This window comes from Labeo rohita, unplaced genomic scaffold, assembly GCF_022985175.1.
Source record: "Labeo rohita strain BAU-BD-2019 unplaced genomic scaffold, IGBB_LRoh.1.0 scaffold_30, whole genome shotgun sequence".
In the NCBI taxonomy this organism is placed as follows: domain Eukaryota; kingdom Metazoa; phylum Chordata; class Actinopteri; order Cypriniformes; family Cyprinidae; genus Labeo; species Labeo rohita.
Genome location: NW_026129217.1, coordinates 644705 through 671064, shown reverse-complemented (window position 1 = coordinate 671064; position 26360 = coordinate 644705). Strand labels below are relative to the sequence as shown.

Genomic DNA, 26360 nt, shown 5'->3' with positions numbered 1-26360 from the left:
TAATGTGCAGCATATATTCAGCTCCCACGTGAGTTAAACACACTCTGCCTAGGCACTGGATTCCCCCAGGAACCAGATGAGAACGGAGCTGCCATCACAGTCGAATGCGTTGTTAATGCTGTTTTTTTTTGCAAATGCAGTCATGCAAATTCGGATATACAACTCGGGTAAACAGTTGAGGACTCACCCCCCTTCCTTTTGCGAATGCATCGCGATGAGCACATCCAATTCCCTCGAGAGCTGGACGCGCTGCTCTCAACCACACACACACAGCTCGCGAGCTCGTGAGAGCGGGTATGAGAGCATGCCTGTCTCTCGCAAGAAACAAGCATTGAATGCGACGATCGCGTTCAACTCCCTGGAGACTGATATTCGCTTAGTCCTCACCATACATACACAGCTCGTGTAGTTCCGTATAGAAAGCTGCGGGTATCAGAGCGTGTTTGTCTCTCGCAAGAGACAAACAAAGAGCACAATAAACTCCCTCGAGAGCTGAAAACCCTTGCTCTTTACCACACAACGTCACAGATGAGCCGTCCTGGTGAGAGAAATGCACAAGACAAAAGGTCAAAATGAAGACAAAGAAGAGAACGTTGTGTTCGACCGGCGCCCTTTTGTACTATGCGGTCGCGCTGGTATGACGCGCCAGCAGCGACGAGTCGCGCCGGCAGTGACGTCATAAGCTGTCGCCGGCCAGTACCTTGTAGTTTTTGTATATAGCTTCAGACACGGGTCACTTAGGAGACGTTCCCCAATAGCGACCTCTAGAGGACGCAGTTCGAGTTCCTCGAAAGGGAACCCATAACAATTTTAAGAAAACAAGTATATTTATTTTATTCAAACAATTTTAAAAGTGCTGTGCTCTTTCTATGCGCATGTGTGAGTGTCAATGGGGCCTCATTTATGAAACAAACATACAACAGAAAATTGGGCATATGGTTGTTTTTACACAAAACTTGCAATTTATCAGTATGGACGTGAGCGAACATTGCTTTTTGTTTCTTTCGGGTCTTTAGCTTTGTATGCACAGCAGTATGAAGAACAGACCATGAGAATTCACACATCGTTGCATCACATACCTGCAGCGCTTCTGTGAATGAAGAAAAACAGAAATTATAAAAGGAATAAAATAAACAGGGCTACACAAAATATGTTTCTATTAAATAATTAACAGCTTAATAAAAGTAAAACAAACTTTTTTTTTTTATCTTTATTTTATTAAATGTAACTGATCACCTTGGTACCTCACACACACACACACACACACACAAATTTCAGCATTGCTAACTTGACGTTCCAGCTATTAATCAAACTAAAATGCTGCTTAGTTTCAATAAATTCATTTTAGCTTGACATCTGTATTCTGTTTATAATGAATGCCACTATAGCTTAATTTGTGTTTTACTTTGTAGTTTAATATAAAATTTTATAGCTTCTCATTTTTTCATTCTTGTTCTGTAATACCATTAATTTAAAGGTTTTGTTGTGGATTAAGGAACTAAATAGGCTATATAGTGTTTATAATGTTTGTTGGCCTTTATAGTGTTTTGTTATGTTTACTGGTATTTAATATGCTTACAAATCAGTGCCATTGTTTGCAATTTAAAGGGTTAAGGGTATTTTTAGAGAAAGATCAATTTCACTTTCATGAGATTACTTCCTGTTTTTGGCTGGGTTACGTTTCTCTGTGTTGTAAATTCTAGGGGCAAGGCTTCTAAACCGAGGTGTTTTTAGGGGTGTGATATTCAAATGACGATTGTTTTCTGCTGGCACATTTATCAATGTACAATCTTTCATATGACGGGATTTGTGCATTTGAATCTGCAGTCATTTCTAATGTGTGTGTGACTCCACTACAGGAGCAGCAATGAGGAACCTGCTTTACAGACTCACAGACATACCAGTTTTACACACATGACTTAAACACGGAAACAGGAAATGTGAATTTCCTGAGTTTAAAGAAAGAAACGCATGACATTTCAAGCATTTTCAGTTTTGTGTCTTTGTATTTACACAGTAAAATGGCAGATGCCAGAATTTCAGTGGATCAGAATGAGTTCATCTGTCCAGTGTGTCTGGATCTCCTGAAGGATCCAGTGACGATCCAGTGTGGACACAGTTACTGTAAGAGCTGTATTACAGGCTGCTGGGATCAGGAAGATCAGATGAGAGTCTACAGCTGCCCTCAGTGCAGACAGACCTTCAGTCCAAGACCTGCTTTAGCTACAAACACCATGCTGACTGAAGTGGTGGAGAAACTAAAAACGACCAAACTTCCTGCTGACATTTACGCTGGAGCTGGAGATGTGCAGTGTGATGTTTGTACTGGAAGAAAATACAAAGCCGTCAAGTCCTGTCTGGTGTGTCTGAACTCTTACTGTCAGAATCACTTTGAACAACATGAGAGTTTGTTTGAAGGAAAGAGACACAATTTGACTGATGTCACTGGACAACTGCAGGAGATGATCTGCCATGAACATGAGAAACAGCTGGAAATGTACTGCATCACTGATCAACAATGCATTTGTGTGCTGTGTACAAAATATGAACATAAAAACCACAACATCGTATCAGCTGCAGCACAGAGGACAGAAAAACAGGTATTTAAAACTAGATACTGACAACATATTGCTGACACTTTAAGTCCATATTTTGTTTTTGTACATTACATACAGTTTCACATTACAAAGTTTACTTAAGCCCTATTCAGACAGTAATTGTTTCTCATATGGATGTCAGTAAAAATAAATTGACATATCACCTCAGTGACAAAATGTATGGATTTGGATGAAAAAAAAAAAAAAAAAAATATATATATATATATATATATATATATATATATATATATATATATAGAGAGAGAGAGAGAGAGAGAGAGAGAGAGAGAGAGAGATACATATAGAAATATAATTATTTTCATTTACAGCAAACAATAATGTGACTGGCCACATGAGTAGCGTGTTTCCGGGTTCGTAAGATCACAGAACTTGCTTCTCCACTGTAGACGTTTATATAAAACTTATGTGGCCAGTCACATGATTGTTTGCTATAAATTAAATGAATTTCATTTACAAAATGTATGCTTATGTAAAATGTATTTTTTTTTTTTTATTTATTTATTGTCATTTTTTTTCGTATTATTCCAAACATATTTTATAATATTTCTATTAATTTTCTTAATTCTATGTAACAAGCAAGACTCGTAGGAAGCGTGTAAGATCCAAGTGCGAGCTTTATTTTAAAGTAACAAATAAACAAGGAAATGAAAACTAGACAAAACTATGGCAATGAAACAAAAAGCAAAACTATGACAATAAAACAAAACCATGGCAATGACAAAACAGGGCAATGAAAATGGGGAAAAACGCTTGGTAGAGTCCGCAAGAGCAAAACAATACTTCGTGACTCCTGTTTGGTTTGACCTGCCTTTTATGGCCACCAAACAGGAAGTAACAAACGAAGCAGCAGAGGGAGCAGCAACAGTCAGTCAGTGGGTGAGGGCTCCCTCTGCTGGCGTGGCGTTACAGAATTCCCCCTCAAACAACAACAGACCAGGAGGGTGGGGGAACAGAGGCAAAACGGGGTGGGACGGAGGGCCAGGTCCATATAGTGAAGGTGGGCTGATACGTGAGGTGGCTTAGGAAGGTCAGAGGGGACCTGGTGAGGTTCTGATGGGACAGCCGTTTCTTGACTTGATTCATAGAGGTCTGCCGTGGCTTGACTTGGCTCAGGGAGGTCTGCCGTGACTTGACTGGACTCAGGGAGGTCTGCCGTGACTTGACTGGACTCAGGGGGGCCTGCCGTGACTTGACTTGACTCGTGAAGAACAGCGGTGACTTGACCTGGCTCGTGCAGTCCAGCTGTGACTTGACTTGGCTTGGCTCGTGAAGGTCAGCTGTGGCTTGACTTGGCTCATGAAAGTCTGCTGTAACTTGGCTTGGCTCATGAAGATTTGCTGTAACTTGGCTTGGCTCATGGAAATCAGCTGTGGTTGGGCTTAACATAGACAACCCAGCTGTAACTTGACTTGATTCAGGAATTACAGCTGTAACTTGGCTTGACTCAGGAACAACAGCTGTAACATGACTTGACTCAGGAACAACAGCTGTGACTTGGCTTGACTCCTGGGGAACAGCTGTGACTTGGCTTGACTCATGGAGAGCAGAGCTGTATCTTGGCTTGACTCATGCAGGACAGCTGTATCTTGGCTTGACTCATGGAGAACAACAGCTGTGTCTTGGCTTGACTCATGGAGGACAGCTGTGTCTTGGCTCGACTCATGGAGGACAACAGCTGTATCTTGGCTTGACACATGGAAAACAACAGCTGTGTCTTGGCCTGACTCATGGAGATCAACAGCTGTATCTTGGCTTGACTCATGGAGGACAGCTGTATCTTGACTTGACACAGAAAGTGTAGCCCTGACTTGACTTGACACCGGAGGATCAGGCATCACTTGATTTGATTTGGGTGAGATAATTTTTGACTTGATAAGGTTCAGACAGGGCAGCCATTTTGTGAACAGGCTTGGTGATGGTGGCCATCTTGTGGACTGGCTTGGAGATAGCAGTTATCTTGTGAGCTGGTTGTAGGAGGGCGGCCATGACAGGTGCAGACTCTGGACAGGCAAGCATGGCGTGAGCAGGCCCTGGAGCGGCAGGCATGGTGTGAGCAGGCTGTAGCTTGGCAGATGTGACGTGAGCAGGCTGTGGCTTGGCAGACGTGACGTGAGCAGGCTTTGGCTTGGCAGACGTGACGTGAGCAGACTCTGGCATGGCAGGCATGGCATTACAGGGCTCTGACATGACTTGAATAATTCCAGACATGACGGAAAAATCCACAGGTTTGGCTGATACTGGGGGCCAGCAGGGTTTCTCATCAGCTACCCCCACAGTAAATGGTGATCCAAAGACCAGTGAATTTTCCCTCCAGGTCGGCCAGATCGAATTGGATTGTTTAATCCGTTTTGGAAAATGTCCTTAAGCGCCACATCGTTAAATTCCACCAAATAGCACAGCTCACAAAAGTCCACAACATAATCTTCGATGCACCGATTACCTTGATGAAGACAGAAGAGGTGTGATGCCGGGTCCATGGTGATCTGTGTTGGAAGCCGCTGGATCTTTGGTAGGCGAAGTATTCTGTAACAAGCAAGACTCGTAGGATCTTACACGCTGTAAGATCCAAGTGCAAGCTTTATTTACAGATCGTAGTCAGACAGGCAGGGTCAGTATCCAGACAAACAGAGTGACGAAGACAAAACAATATCGTAATCCACAAAACTGGCAGAGTCCGAAAACCAGAAAGAGATGTCCAAAAAGTAACAAATAAACAAGGAAATGAAAACTAGACAAAACTATGGCAATGAAACAAAAAGCAAAACTATGACAATAAAACAAAACAGGGAAATCCACTTGGTAGAGTCCGCAAGAGCAAAACAATACTTCGCGACTCCTGTTTGGTTTGACCTGCCTTTTATGGCCACCAAACAGGAAGTAACAAACGAAGCAGCAGAGGGAGCAGCAACAGTCAGTCAGTGGGTGAGGGCTCCCTCTGCTGGCGTGGCGTTACATTCTATTAATTATTTGATTTAAATCTCCTGTTTATAAATGGGGAAAATAGACGTGCTATGGTTGTATATATTTATAGTTATGTATATATCTAAGCTTGTATTTTTAATTGTTTTGTTAATAAATTAATAATTCTATGTTTAATATAGCCAAAGTGTGTACTGTTTTGTTGTTCTCCATTCAATCAATTGCTGTTGAACTGCCACTAATTCGAGTGAAAGTACAATGTGGAGGTGCATTTACAAGCTATTCAAATATGAAGAAAAGCGTGGAAAAGAGGGAAAACTCTAATGAACCTCCCCCCAAATACCCCCCAGGAAAACTTCCTCACTGCCACACCTCTACTGCTGCTGCCATAAATAAGACCCATTTTGAATGTTTACATGCTTTTTCTTTTTTCTGCTCCCACTTTCTGTGGTGAAGCAGTTATGAAGTAGTGTTCTTTTAAATACTTTCCAGCATTTCAGAAATAAATATACATGCAAACTACATCGAAGTACAACAGTTAGGCTACCGTACGTGCTCGGCATTAGTCAAAAAGGGATTTAACACTAAGTTAACAAGAAGAAATCCATTCAATACGGCAATTAAAATACCACACAACCTTTGTGTTTGTCAAAAAACAGTAGGTAATTTGGGCAAGGGTCGTGAGGGAAAAACAGACATCCTGAATTCGGACAGCAATTAAATCAAAGACTACCCCCTGTAAATGGTGTAAATCACTTACGTCCCCATGAAAAACAATTGCTGTCCGAAGAGGGCTTTAGACTTGAAGTGTAAAACCAGCCTTAATCTTAATGTTAATTCATGTATGATGGTGGAGAATGATCAATTATTTCTACAGTTTACAGTTTGAACCTACAGCCATTAGTTTTCAGTTCCACTTTTACTGGATTCATCTGTTCACATGGTGATTTAGTGACAGTAGTTTCATGTGACATTTGTTCTCCAGAAACAGTTGAAGGAGATGCAGAAGATGTTCCAGCAGAGAATCCAGCAGAGAGAGAAAGATCTTCAGCATTTGAGAGAGACTGTGGAGTCTCATAAGGTGAGTCTGGAGAAGAAAAGTTTGTCTCAGTCTCAGTTCAGACTCTCCATCTGAATCACTGTGTGTGTAACAGAGCTCTGCACAGACAGCAGTGGAGGACAGTGAGAGGATCTTTAATGAGCTCATCCGCTCCATTGAGAGAAGCCGCTCTGAGCTGATACGGCTGATCAGAGATCAGGAAAAGCGAGCGGTGAGTCAAGCTGAAGGACGACTGGAGCAACTGGAGCAGGAGATCAATGATCTGAGGAGGAGAGACACTGAGCTGGAGCAGCTTTCACACACACAGGATCACATCCAGTTCCTGCAGGTAACAGATCAGGAAGAACACGATCATAGTGGACTTGAGCAAGATCCTGCTGTGACAGGAGACTCGCAGAGAAACATTTCATGAATATGTTTTTATATAATCATCAGTCAGACTCATCTGATCATCTTATTTAATAAAAAAACTCTGCTTATAAGTGGCTTTCAGCTCTGAAAATCTCTTAGGAATCATTTTTCAGAGCTGAAAGAAGTTTACGTATAGTGTAAGTGCCAAATACTAGAATTTGTAGCTCTATATAATGATATAATAAATATGAAGCTGATGCTGTGAAAGTACTAGATTTGAGGAGAGTTACTACAAATAAGTCAACACCGCTGCACAAATCTGATGTTGGTGCAGGTTATTGGGTGAAGTGTGGAGCTGATGAGTTTTGATTTCTGTTTTCTGTAGAGTTTCCAGTCTCTCTCAGCACCTCCTGAATCTACAGATGTAAATGACAATCCCCTAATTTCTTTCTTCCCTTTTGATGACCTGAGAGAATCTGTCCATCAGTTAAGAGACAAACTGGAGGATTTCTGCAAAGAGGAGCTCGAGAAGATCTCAGACAGAGGTAAAGTCCTGGAGATTCATCTGCTCTCAGAAATGAGTCCACCATCTCTTATCATGAAGAAAATCTTATTAGAAATGTCTCAGGAATGTGTGCAGGATCATTTTGACTTGACATGAGAATCACTCTGTTCATGTCTGTTGATTTTCAGTCACATTCACCAACACTGTTCCCAGAATCAGGAGCGACTTCCTACAATGTAAGTCACTAAGAAAACAAGCAGAAAACCCACTGAGCATGTTTATGTTCTTCCTGTAAAAGATGAAAGAATTATAATTATGATATAACTGAATTTATAATTGATGATGTAGATCAGTGGTTTTCAAACTTTTTTGAGAGCGACCCTATTTTTTCCTTTTTGAATTGATGTGACCCACCTTAATATATTAGGGGTGTAACGGTACACAGAAGTCACGGTTCGGTATGTACCACGGTTTTGGGGTCATTGTTGATACAACTTTTAAAGGTTAATAAGACCAGCTCTCTCTTAAAACAACAGAAAAACATTAAATGTGCATTAAATTTTAAATTCAATAAACTTCAAAACCGAAATCTCTTTGAATGAAAATGCTCCAAAATAAATAAAGCATCAAACTTAAGATTTATTCTATATTTACTCTATTTTTAAGTTTTTCTTCAAAAATATAAGTTTGTCCACATTTTCTTTAGTGACTGAACATCTTGTGGTGGTAACTGTCACCTGTCATTGAGAAAACTCTCTCGCTTGGGACAGAGGTTGCAGGTATTGCCAGGTAACACTTTGCCAGCTTGGCTAGATTAGGATAAACAGACTCCTGAGCCTTCCACCAGGCAAGCGGGTTGAAATCTATTAAAATGCACTCCTTTGCCATGTAGGCGTACACTTCATGCTTCAAATGCTGCTGCAAATCAGGCTGGTACTTTTTAAGTTTTGAAGAGTGGGCCAAAAATTTCTACCATGGCTGACCTCTTTGGTGGAGGGGAAAATGCTGCCTCTGACTCTGACTCTGCTGTCACTGCCAATGGACTTAGCTCTGCAGTTTTTCTGATTTTTCCCAGCAGTCAGGATACCTGGCTGACTGCCATTCCTTTCTGCGATGCTAAGTTACATATATGGGCAAAGCATCCAGTATGTGGTCTCAATCCTGCATTACTGACAGCATTAACAGCACTGACAGCATGTTTCTCGCATTGTCAGTGGTCACTGCAACAGGCTTAAGTTTCCACTCTCCTACTGCCTCTTGGAGCTTTTCAGCTAGGTGAGTGATTGTGTGCTGTTCGTACACTGGCCTCGTTTGTAGCATGAAAGTGAGTCGATGAAGTGAGCTGTCACTGTGAGATAGCTTTCAGTAGCACAGGAGGTCAATCCATCTGTTGTTAATGCTCATGTTCAATCGCTGTTCTCGTGTTTGTGTATAGAGAAGGGACCACGGACTGGCTTATGTGCGCACGAGATGGGACTGTGTAACGTGGCTCGAGCACTTTTAATAAATACTTGAAGCTGGGATCACATACTACCGTATATGGGTGCATTGCAGATGAATTGTACATGCCAGTTGCCTCCGTAATAGCTCTGGACCTGTCTGCTCTCACATCTAAAGTTGCAGGGATTAGTTGTTGCACTGCTGTAGTCTTTTTCTGCCTGACTTGCACATTGGTATAATGTCATCTGGTATGTGTTAGCACATTGGTCATTTTCCACTCACATACTGTACAGCTGCATTACAACGGTGGCACACTGTCATCGTCCTATCTATGACTCGCTCTCCTTTACTGCTGTACTTCACAGGAAACCCGAAACTTTCCCACACTACTGATTTAAAACAAGCAGGTGGGTCTTTGAGCTGTTGTGTGCTGTCTGAACTTGCCATTCTTGTTTTGGATTAGTGATCTCTTGTTTTGTTCTCTTCTGCTTTTTCCTGTTGTGATAGTTGCATTGCATTATTACGCGTGCCCCCTTCTGGGTGCCAGTGACTGACTGTATTCGTTGTAGAAGTACATGAACCGTGACGGTTCAGGATGAATACATGTACTGTTACACCTCTAATGTATAAGAAAGAGCATCCCCCATTTATAAGTGGCCATCACTCCTGGACACCACGTCAAAGTTTATCACAATCTCAGAAAATTCTGCTATAATCAGTGACTCTCTCTACACGACACAATTAATCTCTTATTTACATTGTGTCTACACTTTGTTATAATGAGAGGATTTCGAGCTTCCAGAATGCAGGATTGAACTTGGCGAGTGGATTCTGACACAGGAAACTCCTCTGATTGGCCATTGTTCCAGAAATCAACAGACATGTCTGTGAGCGGCAACAATGTTCAACACTTCAAAAACCGAGCACAAACACAAATAAACATGGGATTCTGCCATGAGGCAGGGTCTCCGGAAAAGCATGATCACCACAGGGGTTAGTACAAAAACTGTTTGGCCCCCAGCAGGCCAAGGGGATTTTGTGGGTCGCCTTCCGCCCATTGATAATGTAAATGTGGAGGTGGATTACTACCCAGGGGCGAATTTGGCCCAAACCTACCATGTTATCAGGCAGAGGACTTATGTGTCAACCGATGCCCAACATGTCATCTTGGCTTTTGGAATAAATAATAGGGACAAGGGTAATCCTACAATTATAAAGAAAGTGTTATAAAGATTGCTGGAGGTAGCCATTCAGAAATTCCCTAATGCGGTAATTCATGTTCCAAATGACCTCCGTGAAGTTGGTACCCCATAAAAAGAAATAATGACCAAAACTATGCAATTCGTTTGTGCTGATTTGTGCCTCAGAAGCGAACGTTTGTGCTGGTTTGGTGTTTAAGATATTAAACATTATTTTTTTGACCGTGTGACGTCACTTTCCACCCCACGTTGGCAAAATCGGTCCAAACTGGTGCAGTTTGTTTGTGCTCAATTTGTGCCGGTTTGTGCCTTTGAAATGAACGTCAAATATATTTCCCCTTCTTAGAAATAACAAAAACAATTTGGGGCAGTGACATCAAATTGTATTTGTTTTTTCTAAGGAAGGGAATTAGATACAATGTTTATTTTAGCGGCACAAACAGGCACAAATCGAGCACAAAAAATGGCACCCGTTTGGAAAGATTTGGACTACATGAGGTGGAGAGTGACGTCACTGCCTCAAATTGTTTTTGTTATTTCTAAGAAGGGGAAACATATTTGATGTTCATTTCAAAGGCACAAACCGGCACAAATCGAGCACAAACAAATGACACCAGCTTTTCAGTGATTTAGATGAACTGGGATGGAGAGTGACGTCACAGCCCTGAAAATATTTTGGTTATATCTAGGGAAGGAAAACAGATACAGTGTTTATTTTAACAACACAAATTGGCACAAATCGAGCACAAATGAACTGCCCCAGTTTGGAGCGATTTGGGCAACGTGGGGTGGAAAGTGACGTCACACGGTCAAAAAAATAATGTTTAATATCTTAAACAACAAACCAGCACAAACGTTAATTTTTGCGGCACAAATGTAGCACAAACGAATGGCATTGTTTTGGTCATTATTTCTTTTTATGGGGTGCCAACTTCACGGAGGTTTCAAAAGTCAATTATCATAAGGGGTTACCATGGCGGCAGGTGGACAACCTGAAGATGTTAAACAGCTTTAATGAGGAAGCAGCCCACAGCATTCCACTTTTACCTAGGGAATTTTTCCAAACTGAGGTGGACAAGCTTCACTGGGTAGATACAAATGGCACAAGCAGTATGTGAACACTGGACATTTAAACTTAAAATGAAAGAGCCCATAGAAAAGGGCCCATTACGGAAGGGAACAGTTGTTAATGTGTCAAGGTTATTGGAGTTATCCCCTGCACAGTTTTCAGTTTTGGACGAAGGATTATCCTTTATCCCTTATGATTCAGTTAAGACTTTTGAAAAGATGTCTGTGTTGCAGAGGGCAGTTTTCTTTGGGCCAAGCTCAGATTTGACTCCAGCAAAGTGTTTTTGTTCAAGGTTGAATTGGATCCATCCGCCACAGGATTTACCAGGAGAAATTTGGGATTTTTTTCACCAAGACTGTGGATGATGTTCAAGAAGTGGCTGCAGGAATACAAGAACCAGCCCCTAATTTAACAACAGCAGAAGTACAAGCGCTGCAGGAATTGTCCCACAGGAGGGACATTATAATTAAACCAGCGGATAAAGGAAGTTATCTTACTCCTTACAGTGCGTCTTCTTGCAGTCAAGATGCAGCCAAGCTGTCATTGTTTGTTATCCTGCTCATTGCTTGCACTACTTATTCCTTTTGTTCTGTGCCAGATTGTTGTTTGCTCTTGAGCGCTCAGCATTAAGTTGTTTTTTTCTCTTGTCAGTTTGTCCAGTTTGGTTTTTTTTCCTGTTGGCTCCAGGATTCTATGCCTGTCCTGTCCTCCTTCTCTGTCAACCCCTTGCCAGGCTTCATCTATACCATTTGAGCTTCTGGCTAGCCTGGGATACTGAGGTTTCGTCTTTAGACCTGTATATTTTGGATTTTCATTTGGATCTTCCTCCTACCTGACTCTGGCCTTCCAAGTGTGACGAGGCTACAGAGGGGTCATGAGACGTTGGATCCATTTGCAACAGTTTATTTAAATCGGACAGTTTAAACAGGCTGTGGTCAACAACGGCAAACAATCGTGGTGAAGGCAAAACCAAAAGAGTAGTATAAGTCCATGCAAAGGGTCGGGGCAGGCGGCGATCAAAGGCAATAATCCGTGGGAATAGCGTGGGTCGATAAAGGGCAGGCAGCAAGAGTTCACACACGATAAAGACAGTCCGGTTGGCAACAGTAAAGCAGTCCGATAGAAAAACACTCAGAGTTGGGGACATAGCCGGCAAAACTTCGCAACGAGCGAGCCGGCGAGCCACGCTGAAATGGCCGCCAAGGGGGAAGTGAACAGAGAGACCCGGAACTGGTAGCGTGAGTCCCCAGGCACGGGATTGTGGGTAATGTAGTCAGAATTCGGGCGAAGGTTCCCGCTGGCGCAGGACAGAGGGAGCCACAGAGACCGCGTTCGTGACACCAAGCCTGTACACCTGTTGTTCCTGGAGATTTCATCTGGTTACCTCTGCCTCTGTAAGGGTTGCAATGGCCTGGTCTACTTCCCTCATTTTCTAGTACTGACTGCCCAACTAGTTTTGAACTCTGCCTGTCCTGATTTCAGTAGCAGCCTGCACCTGTGGTTTTGCCTCCAAGTTTCTCCTGCCATTTTGTGATTGTTAATAGGCTGAGGATCCTGCTATTCTGTGACTATTTTGAGCTGTTTTTTGCTGAGTTCGCTTTTTCGAATAACTTTCACCTGCATTTGGGTTCTCTCTCTGTTACTGCCCGTGACATGTACACAAATAAAAGTAAAACTGCAACAAACTGTGCCAGCACGTTTTTCGACCCCAGAGGGTTAAAGTTGGCTGGTTTGCGCTTTTTTCCTCCCTAAATCTTGAACTTTGTTACTTACATGCATACTATTTCATCAAATCATCCTGGTGACCAACCTAAGCGTCATGACCCAGGGTTTGAAAAACCACTGATGTAGATGATTATTTGCACAGAATGTCTGGTCAGCTGTGCTGAGACACTGATGATAGACTGAACATGAAAAATGTAACTACATAAAATTTTCATTCAGTGATTTTCATAATAATTTGATGTGTTTTATCTCCATCAGATTCCCATCAGCTCACTCTGGATCTGAACACAGTGAATAAACACCTTCGTCTGTCTGAGAGGAACAGAGTGATTACTGCCACTGGCACAGTCCAGTCGTATCCTGATCATCCAGACAGATTTGATCTTGTGTATCAGGTGTTGTGTAGAGAGAGTGTGTGTGGACGCTGTTACTGGGAGATTGAGTGGAGTGGAGATGTGTGTATATCAGTGTCATATATGAGCGTCAGCAGAAAGGGACGGGGTGATAAGTGTGTGTTTGGATGCAATGATCAGTCCTGGAGTTTGATCTGCTCTCGCTTTAATTACTCACTGAGACACAATAACACAGTGACTGTTCTCCCTTTGACGCCCATCAGCAGTAGAATAGGAGTGTTTGTGGATCACAGTGCAGGAACTCTGTCCTTCTACAGCGTCTCTGACACAATGAGCCTCATCCACACAGTCCAGACCACATTCACTCAGCCGCTCTATCCTGGGTTTACTGTTTATTATAGATCATCAGTTAAACTGTGTTGATGAATCGGAATAGATTTGTAGAGAGATTCTACCTGTAATGCTTTCAGCTGCATGAAAAATCAGTAACGGTGAGATGTTATAGTCTTTTCTTTTCTCTTCATGACATTAATGCAGCTGAACTTTCAGTGAAATAGCATGAGAATAAATGTGTGTAATGCTTATATTAAAATCAGTAAGATCAGTCATGATGTGTATCTGTGCTTTTCTCAAACTCTTTGTTTTGACTGAAATTAAATTTTTACAGTTTTTACAGTTTTCTAACACAATTTGTGAAACAACTCACCATTTTCTATATGGTCAAAAAGATATTCTCTTTCTCTTTGTCAGAATTAAACTTTGAAGACACAGATATATAGACTACATACATTAAAATCTGCTGGATCTGATTACTTTTTGTCTCTTTTAGAAGAAAACAAACATAACCCCAGGTATTTATTCAATACAGTGGCTAAATTGACGAAAATAAAGCATCAACAATAAGGGTGGGTATCTTTAGGTACTTCGCAATACGATCCGATTCCAATTCTCGGACTCACGATCCGATTCCAAAACGATTCTTCATATACATTTTTTTTTTTTTTTGCAAATATGCTAAATTTACATTCTAAATAAATCAAAGAGTTTTTGTGCTTTTTGTTTATAGTTAGAACCTCTGACAGTATTCCCATCTTAAAAATGACAATGAAGATTACTTTTATAGCTTTTATTTTAACAAAGTTATATTTAGGGTGAACAAGCTCTGAATTTAACATTGACAGGCCATACACTTACTAAAAACAATTGTAAAGAACAAACAGTTCTCAATCCACAAATGAGTACTACAATTTTTTCAGTTTGTTTAGAACCTTTTAACAAAGGAAGGAATGTCTTGGTTTAGTTTAGTTTAGAAACTTTACAATTATCTTCAGAGCTGCAATTAATTATTTTTCAAACATATGCAGAAAAAATATCGGGATACAAATTAAATAAGAACTTAAATATTCAATTCAAATTCAATTCAAATTTATTTGAATAGCGCTTTTCACGATACATATCGTTGCAAAGCAACGTTTTTACAATATATGTAGAAGTAGCTTACTAGCATTGACTATGTCAAGTTGATGTACATATGGCAGAGATGTGTGGTAAAGATCAATTATTGATGTAATCAGACAAAGAACACCATAAATTAATAGCAGAATTCAGTAGTGCTGTATGTTTTCAGGGTTGGCATCATCTGAAGTCCTCTGTGGGGTTGGCATCATCTTTTCTTAAGTGTTCTGGATCCACACTGGAGCTTGTGAATTCCTAGTTACCATGGGATGTCAATCCCATGGCAGAAACAGAGAACAAATAGGAACATAATTAGCGTAGCTACTGTTCAAAGCAAGCAAAGATCTTTAATCTAGATTTAAACAGAGAGAGTGTGTCTGAACCCCGAACGTTATCCAGAAGGCTGTTCCAGAGTTTGGGTGCCAAATGTGAAAAAGCTCTACCTCCTTTAGTGGACTTTGCTATCCTAGGTACTACCAACAGTCCAGAGTTTTGCAACCTTAGGGAGCGTGATGGATTGTAGCGTGGTAGAAGACTAGTTAGGTACGCAGGAGCTAAACCGTTAAGGGCCTTCTAGTACTATTTTGTAGCTGATGCGGAACCTAATAGGTAGCCAGTGCAGAGACTTTAAAATTGGGGCAATATGATCATCTTGGTAATATCCAACATCTCTACCATAGTTTATCTATTGTAATTATATTTCCAAGTTCAAGTTTTTGTAAAGGAACAGCAGAGACACTGGTTGCAGGAATGCATAAATACCTCTTTGCCATTTTGGAGAGCAAAGGAAAGGACATCTTGCTTACATGCCACCAGTTAAGGGGGTCCTCAGATAGAAAGAGTGGTGGGGTACTCTGATATCTGGTCATCTCCTCTACAGCTATGACACGGGCTGAATGATGATGATGTGGTGTAACTGAAGCATCAGAGTAGGTCTGTCCCAACAGACTATGAAGCAAAGATGAAGCTCTTCCTGTTGAAGTAGAAGGACGGTCATCCTGATTCTCTGTGACTTCAGGCTGTGGGCTCTCTGAGCTGTTGGCTTCTGTCTTCTGGATTTTCCTGCTTTTTGCCCCATCTTCTTGCTTTTAATCAATCACAAAAGGAGAAAAAAAACACACTGTAAGTCAAACATAACTATTCAGTTAAATAATTGAGGTCATGCAATCCACAGTGCAATATAATACATTATGTACACGTTGACTGATTTAGAGCAGGCGTCACCAAACTTGATCCTGGAGGGCCGGTGTCCTGCAGAGTTTAGCTCCAACTTCCCTCAACACACCTGCCTGGAAGTTTCAAATATACCAATTAAGACCTAGATTAGCTGGTTCAGGTGTGTTTGATTAAGGTTAGAGCTAAACTCTGTAGGACACCGGCCCTCCAGAGATTTATTTAATAAGTTATTTAATCATTTAAGACTGACATAAAATTACACAACAAAGCCTTGTAATATTGCACTGTTGCAACTGCTTTAATATTATATGTTAAAACTTTATTTAATATCACAGATATTTATAATAAATAAGAGTTACCTCTTGCAATTATAAAGCTTCAAAAATCACTGTTTTGTATGCTTCCTCTCTCTTTTCTTCGGAAAGAAAGGGCAGTCCCTTAAGCCTTGTTCAGACTGTTAACCCAAATCCGATTTGTAAGCAAAGCATGGAAATAACATAACTTTACGTAACTGTCACTGCAAATGCGTCAGACGTCGCCATGGAAACGTAACTGAGGTGTGTTGCTGATGTGCAGGTCCCACATAAAAATATAAAAAAATGGAGACATCTCCGTGGTCAAATGAAGAGGTTTCTTTACTTCTTTCCGTTTGGGGGGATGCATCAGTGCAGGCCAGTCTGGAAGGGACATACAGAAACAAATCCATCTATGAAAAAATTGCGCGTAAAATGGGAGAGAGAGGTTTCAATCGTTCGTGGTTTCAGTGCCAAGAAAAATTAAAAACCTCAAAACAAAATATAAAGAAAAAAAAGACGCAAATAATAGAAGTGGCACTGGAAGAATTACTTGTCCATTCTATGAAGAACTCAACAGCATTTTGGGGGAGAAGCCGAGTGTTTGCCCGTTGATTGTAATGGACAGTGCAGCGTCTGAAGAGGAACAATCACTGACCAAGGGTGAACTATTTGTACGCATTTGTTTACTCCTTGGAAAAGTTTACAGAGGTTCACTGGTTTAAGAAATTTCTGATCGTAAAAACCTGCTTCTTTTTATTTGTAAGGTATTGTTTTCGTTATTATATACTGATTAAAATTACTGAGGTGTGTGTGGGAGATGGAGCGGGTGCAGGTGCATCAGGTGCAATCATCAAATATATTTCAAAGCAAGCCGATGTTCCACAAAGCAAGCTCTACATGGAAGATCTGTCAACATTTAAATTAATAAGCCGAATTTTAATTCATGTGTAAAATTGATGCAAACCGTGAACCGTGAAATCTATAGTGAACTGTCCGTGAATAAAGCTGTTAAATTCACATAGCACTGACTATCCTGCTGCATTAATATGTTACTCAGCCCATTGAACGTGCATATGAATGTCATAAAGAATAATAATAGCTAATCGCATTAGTGTCTCGCATATATATTCATATATACGCAAATAAACATTTGCAGTGTAACACATTTTGAGTGGCACATGTAATTACATCAAAAAATAAAATAAAATTACCAAATTACAGCAGTGACAATTGTTAAAAAATGTAAACAAACAAAAAAAACCCCACTTTTTTTTTTAAATTGTTTTAGATTTAGATGTATGTATGCACTTATTAGAATTTTTTTTTTGGTTCATTAATTTATTCATTCATTCATTTACATTAAGCTTATGTTATGAAGACTATATGTTATGCCTTTTTTAAAAGACATTCTACACCCCCCCGACCAGCACAGGTTAACAAGGTCACAGACTCAATTTATTGTATTATCACATCATGTCATGGAGGATGTGTGCTCAGAAGCATTTGATTGTACCTTCAACAGGATGGGTTATCCAGGCCGGGTATAATTTAATGACACCTCTTAAAATTACACACCCTTGATTTTTTACCCTGACTTGTTATAACTTTTTTTTTTTGTAGGTCAAAGGATGGAAATGCACCAGCACCAATGGAATTGTGCTACCACAGATCTTGAAGTAAAACTGTTAATTTTACTTTAAAATGTTTAAGGTGCTGCATAAATTTCCCATCAAGTATACAAATGTCATTTAAAGTAATTTTTTAATGCATTTTTTCCAACAAAGCTGATTAAATATAGGATGCAATCGAAAATATTTATATTTATTGTTCAACCTGAAGGATCTGACGATCCTCAAATGCAAACTGTATGTGTTTTGCTTCTGAGCAACCATACATTTGAGTTGTGTTTTGCTTTCTTTTTATATATTTCTTATATTGCTTTCCTTTTACTCTATGGTTCTTTAGAGAACAATCTATTTACTGTTTTTTTTAAAGAATCCAGAAATGATTCTTCACAGCAGTGCTACAATAAACCTTTGAACTAATAGTGATTGAAAGAACCACCATGAAACCCCCCTGTTTCAGCACTAGTTAGTTCTCACCGGTTTGAAAAATGCTGCAAAAGTGGGCATGGTGCACTGCGGAGTGGAGGGGGAAGAGGGGAGAGGGTGAACTTCAGTTTCAGACTGTTTAGACCATTTCATTTCACTCCCCTTGAGTTAACAGGCAACACAGCACTCTGCATCGAAAACATATATATATATGAATGCGCTGTTGCACCTCTGTTAACTTTTAAGGCTCATTTTGCGGCATTTATAATCCTTTAGCTGGGTTGAGTCAAGGAGCTGTAATAAACCGCTATTACACTCACTAAGGTTATATGAATGAATCGCATTTGTGCCGAACTCTTACAATCTCTCTCATCTATGAATGTTTCTCTCAGTTAATATATGCAATCTCACAGCCTGAAGTGTCTGTCATAGCAAATCAACACAGGCTGTCGTGAATAATCAGGCAAAGCATCTTCTCATAGGATAAAATCAGCCTCATGAATAATTATGAGACACCAGCGCGTCATCGATGTACTATAGTCTGTTGCCGCGTCACAAACTGTGACGTCAGCACAATGTAGATTTTAACCCCAGAAGATAAAAATAGCTCAAAATTAACCAGTTTTCTACAACAATTAAAATGAACAGATGCTAACATTGTCATCTATGAAAAAAATAGTCCGGGGTTTCATTACCTTTAACACAAGAAAATAATTATTCGCGTTATTAAGATAAGCCAGTGGTTTGTGAATTTGTGAATAGTTTGTTAGCTTTGTGAGCTTCGGCTCGTGTTTCTGCATGTGATGGAGCAAACAATGGACGATGCTGAATGAGCAGATGCGAAGAATTGTCATCTGAATAATCTAACCTGCCTGCGACGATGATAAACGGGCTTTAGAGCATGAGAAGATGGATTATTGTTCGACTGAGTATCGATACGGTAAGATACCGTTTCTGTTGTTTCCATGAATGGTTTGATTTTGGGAAAGTGTAAAGTTACTGCGGAGAATGAGCACGATTGTAAATGAATAACTCAATGTTACGTTAACTGTCCCAGTTAGGTCGCTAGCAGTAATAAAGTAAATAAAAATTAGCAGAAAGTAGTGAAACTGTTTAGAGATGTATTACAGTAACCTAACGTAAATAATGTATGGTGAAATGTGTATATAGGACTACTTATGTTACTGCAATCACTGTCTACTATTACTACAGTTTAGTATTATTTTACAGTTGATGGAGGGTTCCAGACGTATTGTGACTACAGTTGTTTGTTCGCACTAATGATTATCACATTTAACTTTATATGGGAAATGGCTAATGCTAAATGAGACATTGGTGTTCATTTGAACCGCGCCACACGGACCTTTCAACTTCAGTCCAGTATGTAAGGTTAGCTCAGCGGCAGCTCAGAGAGAGACACTCAAATTCTGTAATTCTCTGTTTGAAAGGTCTAAAAAGATTCCAATTTTCCCAAAAGAAAGATGTGATGGGAGCAACGAAGCTTTTCAAAGTTTCGAATCAATTAAACGGATTCATTCAACATAATTCACTGCTTCCAATCATTCGTGACACAACGGCGACGCCTGCTGGTCAAAACAGGGCATGCGTCAGTTGTTTGGAAAGTGCTAAGCACTAATTGTAATAACACAAAAACTGTTTTTATTTATATTAAATACTGTTATGCATATATTAGAATAGCCTCTACTTACAGACATTTCTCTTATAAAGCTATGACAGATTTGCATGTTTTTTAAATGTGTACTAAATGTGTTTATACTTATTTTTAGACATTGGGCTCTTCAGTGAAGGAAAAACTACAACAGTGGAATCTCATACATTAAACATCCACATGCCAAATAACTGAAACATTTCAAGGTAAGTAAACTATTTATATTAGTGTTCCATAAACACTACCAGTCAAAAGTTTTTGCATTTAAAATAACTGCTTTCTATTTGAATATATTTTAAAATGTAATTTATTTCTGTGATCAAAACTGAATTTTCATTACTCTAGTCAGATCGGATAATTTTAAATAAAGTTCTTCTGAACATTCTATTCACCAGAGATTACTGAAATTCTTCTCAGGTGTTTTCAGTAATAATAATAAATGTTTTTTGAGTCGAAAATCAGAATATTAGAATGATTTCTGAAGGATCATGTGACACTGAAAACTGGAGTAATGATACTGAAAATTCAGCTTTAAAAACACTGGACAATTACATTTTAAAATGTATTCAAATAGAAAGCAGTTACTTAAAATAGTTTTACAATATTACTGCTTTTACTGTATTTTGGAGCAAATAAATGAACATTTAAAATCTTACTGTTCAAAAAATTGATTAGTAGTGTAGGTTTTCCAACAATTATTTAAAAAGTTTACTAGTTTATCTGTAAAATGATTCTTCTTCTGCTTCATCTTATCACAGAGAAAGGAGTGAATGAAGGAAGTTTTACGTTACTGAATGATACCAGCATTGCTGCACTAATTCCAAGAACTCCTCCCAGGTTTTTAGCATTTTCAACAGTGAAGCAGTGGAACAGAAGACCTTACTACAAGCAGTGGATCTGTGTTTCAAACATTTCTACATGTATGACTTCAACTACCCAAAGCCCTCTGCACACATTTGCAGCACACAGTCTTTAATATTCCAAGAGTTTCTTCAACACATTATCTCTTACTTAGAAACTTTGTATTTAGTGATCAGTAAAAACTGTTACTGATCATCCAGCAGCCAACGGATTTGCTTTGTTTTATTATTATTACTTGTGTTTATGATTTTTTTATTTTTGTTTTATTGATAAAGGTTTGTATGTTATGTTTGTTTTATTTGTGCACATTTGTGTATGTGTTGATATAAATAAAAATTATCCATTTTTCTTTCATGCCAAAAATCATTAGGATATTAAGATCATGATCCATGAAGATAGTTTCTAAATTTCCTACCATAAGTATATCAAAACTTAATTTCTGATTAGTAATATGTAGGGCTGTCAGTTTAACACGTTAACTCAATTAATTAGTTACTTGTAAATAACGCGATTAAAATATTTTAACGCTGTTAACGCACTGGCCCCGCCCCCAGACCTTTACGTCTTCTTATTACTACACTGTATTTAATCTAGTTTACTGTTGACACATATGATGCAGGGCAACAACTCCACAAATGCAGTTATGCCCTAAAATGCAAGATATTGGTGTAAAAAATGCCCCTACATGTGTTTTGTCCCATATTTATATATATTACATTATCACAGGATATCACATGTGCAGCAGGAGCAACATGACACTGATTCAGTAAATAATCGCAACAGTTCAGTAAATAAGATATTGTTATTGTGTTATATTTTAAACACTATATTATGTGCTTTTGCTCAATTTTGCAGAGAACATATTACCTTTGAAGCCACAGCAGAATTGTTGTGGGTCTAGATTCTAAATTAATCCGTGTGAACAAACTCGTGAACCAATGATTCAGAGAGCCATTTACTTCATTCCTGAATGAATCAGCCATTTGAACGAATCAAAGAGATTTACCGCCACCTGCTGCCAAAACAATGCAAAATAATAATAATAGGAAGAAGAAGAAGAAGAAGAAGAAGAAGAAGAACATAAAAGGGATAGTTCAACCAAAAAAAAAAAAGTAAAAATTAATTAAAAATTAAACAAATTAATTCTGTCATCATTTACTCACCCTCATGTCGTTTTAAACCTTTTTTTGTGGAACATGAAAAAAGGTATGTTGAAGACTGTTGGTAACAAAGCTGTTTTGGTTACCATGACTTACATCATATGAACAAAAAATACTGAGATGTTTATCAAATTATCTTATTTCCCATAGCTTTTGTTCGGCCATTGCAGCCTAAATGTTAATGTAATAAATTCAATTTTTAATCATTTTATTAAATTATTTCTTGCTGAAGCTACTTTTTGTGATGTTTGTTTGATGCTTTACACAACAATGACTTTAAATTATATTTTGGGAGTAATTTCAGCCAAATTTGATGTGCGATTAATTTGTGATTACTTAATCGAAACATAAGGTAATTAATTAGATTAAAAAGTTTAATCAACTGACAGGCCTAGTACTATGTATTGCTAATAACTTAATTTGGACAACTTTAAAAGTGATTTTCTCAATATGTAGATTTTTTTGCACCCTTTTTTTTTTTTTTAAATGACCCTTATGACTGGTTTTCTGGACCAGAGTCACATTTGTTGGTTTTGAATTCAGTGTACATCTTGAAAAACTGTCAGTTGTATGTGCATATTTGTGTGTTTTGAATGTAATATATTTACACATTCTTGTAAACTTATTTTGTAAACATTTGCAGTATGAATTTATTGTACTTACTAAAACTGTTTTACATTTCAAAATATATTTGTTAAAAATGTATTATTTGCATATTTAAACAAAATGTGTATTTGAAAACAATGTATTTAAAAAAAAAAAAGTTCTACTTTTAACCCAACTGGATTTTAACCCAATTCATATATATATATATATATATATATACACATATACATATACATATATGTACACATACATACCAGCCTTGTGCGCAATTCAGAACTGAATTGAGAATGACTCCTAATTCTAATTTGAATTAAAGGAAGCAGAATTGCAATTTAATACAAATTCAAAGAAATTCATATACATAGGTGAAGTGTTTAACAATGAAGCTTTACAATGTATGTCAAATATGATTTCATTACATATTCTATAAATGACAACTGCATTTACAATGACTTTGTGTTATTTGATTACTTTGAAATGAAAATAACATTTTGAACAAAACTAATCAAACATTGAGGGAGTAATTTATTTCAAGAATTTGATCATTATCTATATGTTGGAACAAAATGTATGCAGGGTTGAGGAGTGACTAGTTATGTGTAATGAAATTATGCTATTAAATTACAAAATTAATGTAATTGTTTGTGAGATTCAACACATTCTTTCTGTTGTATGACTGTATGGAATGTCTTTGAATTGCCATGAATTTAATTCCACTTCCTGTCATTCCAACTCCAATTCAAATTCAACTTCCTGTGGGGCGGAGTCAATTCAATTCAAATTCCAACTCATGAATTGAATGGCGGCCAATTCTGAAATTCTGAATTGTGCACAAGCCTGACACATACACACACACACATATATATATATATATATATGTACACTGCCCTCCAAAAGTTTGGAAACACCCCTGGCAAAGTGTGGTTTTGGACGATATCAGCATAAATCCTTATCATTTTTTGGTGCAAATACAATAAAGTAACTTGACATTATCACTGAGTCACCATTTTCACAAGACCACCAATAATAATTTTCATTTTGATTACATAATAATGACAATATATACATGTCAAAGTCAGACATGCTCCTTTGCCAGCTGTGATGCCTGGTCACTGGTTTAAACTTGGCCAAGGTTTTTCAAAGATTTTTGGGTCAGCACACCTTAATAGCTTCAACAATTGATTGCCAATTAAGTTGACAATACAATGAATTTAGGCCCAGATTATGCAGAGTTGTAATAGCTGCTAACGGTGGATATTTTGATGAATCAAAATTTTTTTTTTCTATGTATAAACTGTTTATGTAATGAAATATGTTTTCGTAGTTAGTGTTGTCCCTTATCAGTGCAAAATTATCACAAATTAAAAATAATTCATGCCAATATTGTCCAAAACCCTACTTTTCTAGGGCATTTCCAAACGACGTTTGCCACCCCTGTTAGAGAGCATGCATTTTGCAACTGAAGGGAGTAACCCCCAAAACAAACAACAACTGAAAGAGGCTGCGGTGAAAGACTGGAAAAGCATCATAAAATAAGAATGCAAAAGTTTGGTGATGTAAATGGTGTGAGTGATCATTTTAACATTTAATATTCTATTTATCTGTCAAAACCAATTTATCTGCATAAAGCTATAAAAAAAGCATACATTATTTGGTGAATTTAAAAAACCAAAAGCATAATAAAACAGAATTTACATACAATATATTAAAACACATTATATTTTGTTTACAACATATCATATTGACAATTCTCTCTTTTTCCATAGATGGCAAATTGTACTATATTCAGTGCAAAAACACCAAAAAGGAAATAAAAACGAAGGTGGTCTGTGGAAATGATGAGGCAAACATTATATTCATGGACTTTCACAGCAGTAGCATCGAGGCACACTCTGGTCAAAATAAAACCAGGGACGCGATCTCATGAAGATTTTACTGGCCTGGCATGTCACAGGACATTAACCAATGGGTACTAAGTTACATATGTGTTGATTCAATGGAAATGTTTTCATGTCAATTTACACAAAATATTTCTTTGTGACCACTTTATATAAGCTCTTAATAAGATTTTGAAATTATTAACAAACCACAATTTCTGTGAGCATAACACTTATGACTTATAACACTTACCAGTAGGTCCTCCCTAAAACAGGGGACTGACTACAGACCTGTTGAGGTATGAATTATTTAATAAAAAAGATGTTGCAACCAGAATGGATAAATGTAACAAACTGAGAGCAATATATATTCACACTAAATGAGAAACAAATCAAAACTCATGCCTGATAACCATAACTATGATACAAGAAACCAATGAATCAGGAGGAAAAACAACAACAGGGAAACAGAAAACAAGAAGAAAAAGCATTAACTTTTTTTTTCCCCTCTAGGTTAAACAGCCATTTGAGCTGTTGGGCATGGACCTCATTGGGAAGCTGTCACTGAGTGGGGACGGTAATCAATACATATGCGTGATTATCGATTACCTCACGAAGTGGCCACAGGCTTATCCTTTGAGGTCCAAATCTGCCAGAGAGGTCACTGAGTGCTTAATCAAATTTGTGCACCAATTTGAGGCCCCTAAGAGGGTCTTAACTGACCAGGGGAAGGAGTTCGTCAATGAGGTAAGTTGTGTGTAAAGAACTTCCATAGAACAAGGCTTCATTTTTTGAATAGTTGTCTGTCTTCTTATTTGAATGGTGATGAAAGTGTTACATATTCTCAAAAATTCTCGTCCCTGTCCATATAATTTCCAGATTACATAATTGTTGTAGATTCAGTTCTTATGATTATGCCTCTAAATATCAATCCATTTCTTTTACAATTTTAGCTCAACAAACATGTGTGCAAACATCTTCATATCAAGCACTCACTGTGCGCACCATACCACCCACAGACCAACGGCCTCGTGGAGAGGATGAATGCAACAATCCAAAGGTGCCGTTTTATATATAGAGTATGATATTGCATTTATATGTAGACAATTGGCAGACAACTATAGCCAAAGTCATATTAAAAGTCATTTTAAGTATAAATTCTATCAACTTATGCATTCCCTGACAGTTATATGTATTGCTACAATGCAACACTGCCTGTGTAATATGGGAGGTAGGCATTAATGAGAATCTAAATGCAAGGTGTGATAGCTTAATAAAAACAAAACCAGCACTTGACCAGCACTTGCTTATATAGAGCCATCTCTCTCAACTACAGGACCAATATTGGGTTTATACAACAGTTTGACGGCACAAGTGTGGCAAGAGTATAAGAGTATTTTACCTACATTTAAATAAATAAATTTCATTAAAAGAATACTTAGAAGTATTTGTGAAAATATAGTGGCTTTGCTCCTGCGCCCTTGAGTAAAACTGTGTCAGTGATACAATTTGTAGATTGACATTCCTGATGATACTGATGGCTGGAAAAGGCTCTCAGTCAATCAGAATTGGGAACCTGAGCGAACTGTTGTATAAATATATAGGGGCTGTCAAATGATTGATCACGATTAATCACATACCAAAAAAAAAAAAAAAAAAGAGTTTGCCTGTGTGTGTACTCTGTGTAATTATTATGCATATATAAATACACACAAATAAATGTATATATTTCAGATAAATAGTTAAATTATTTATGTACAAAATATTTTTGTACATATATAATAGAAATTATATAAAAATTATAACAAATACATATACCTGTACATATTTCTTAAATATATACATGAATATGTTTGTATTTATATATACACAATTATTACAGTACACACACATATATTAGGCAATCTCACACTTTTATTTTGTATTTTGTATTAATCATGATTAATTGTTTGTCAGCTCTAATATACACA

The 26360-nt window shown here is 38.1% G+C and overlaps 2 protein-coding genes across 2 annotated transcripts in view; both read left to right on the top strand.

The window, feature by feature from the left end:
* The window catches only part of LOC127160213 (uncharacterized), a 522769-nt gene that overhangs the window by 409696 nt on the left and 86713 nt on the right, over positions 1 to 26360 (top strand). The gene's annotated exons all lie outside the window — the stretch shown is intronic.
* On the top strand, positions 1976 to 13815 carry LOC127160204 (tripartite motif-containing protein 16). The gene is made up of 6 exons (XM_051102859.1): positions 1976 to 2600; positions 6523 to 6618; positions 6692 to 6925; positions 7334 to 7493; positions 7642 to 7689; positions 13145 to 13815. Exons 1-6 carry the CDS (start codon positions 2022 to 2024, stop codon positions 13660 to 13662), a joined length of 1635 nt encoding a protein of 544 aa, XP_050958816.1. The 5' UTR covers positions 1976 to 2021; the 3' UTR covers positions 13663 to 13815.

What these genes read in the sequence shown, in the direction of transcription:
- LOC127160204 (XM_051102859.1), top strand. Translation starts at nt 2,022, where the DNA reads ATGGCAGATGCCAGAATTTCAGTGGATCAGAATGAGTTCATCTGTCCA. An exon ending in ATCACATCCAGTTCCTGCAG is followed by an intron (nt 6,926 to 7,333) that starts GTAACAGATCAG and finishes TGTTTTCTGTAG; the next exon opens with AGTTTCCAGTCTCTCTCAGC. An exon ending in CAGGAGCGACTTCCTACAAT is followed by an intron (nt 7,690 to 13,144) that starts GTAAGTCACTAA and finishes TATCTCCATCAG; the next exon opens with ATTCCCATCAGCTCACTCTG.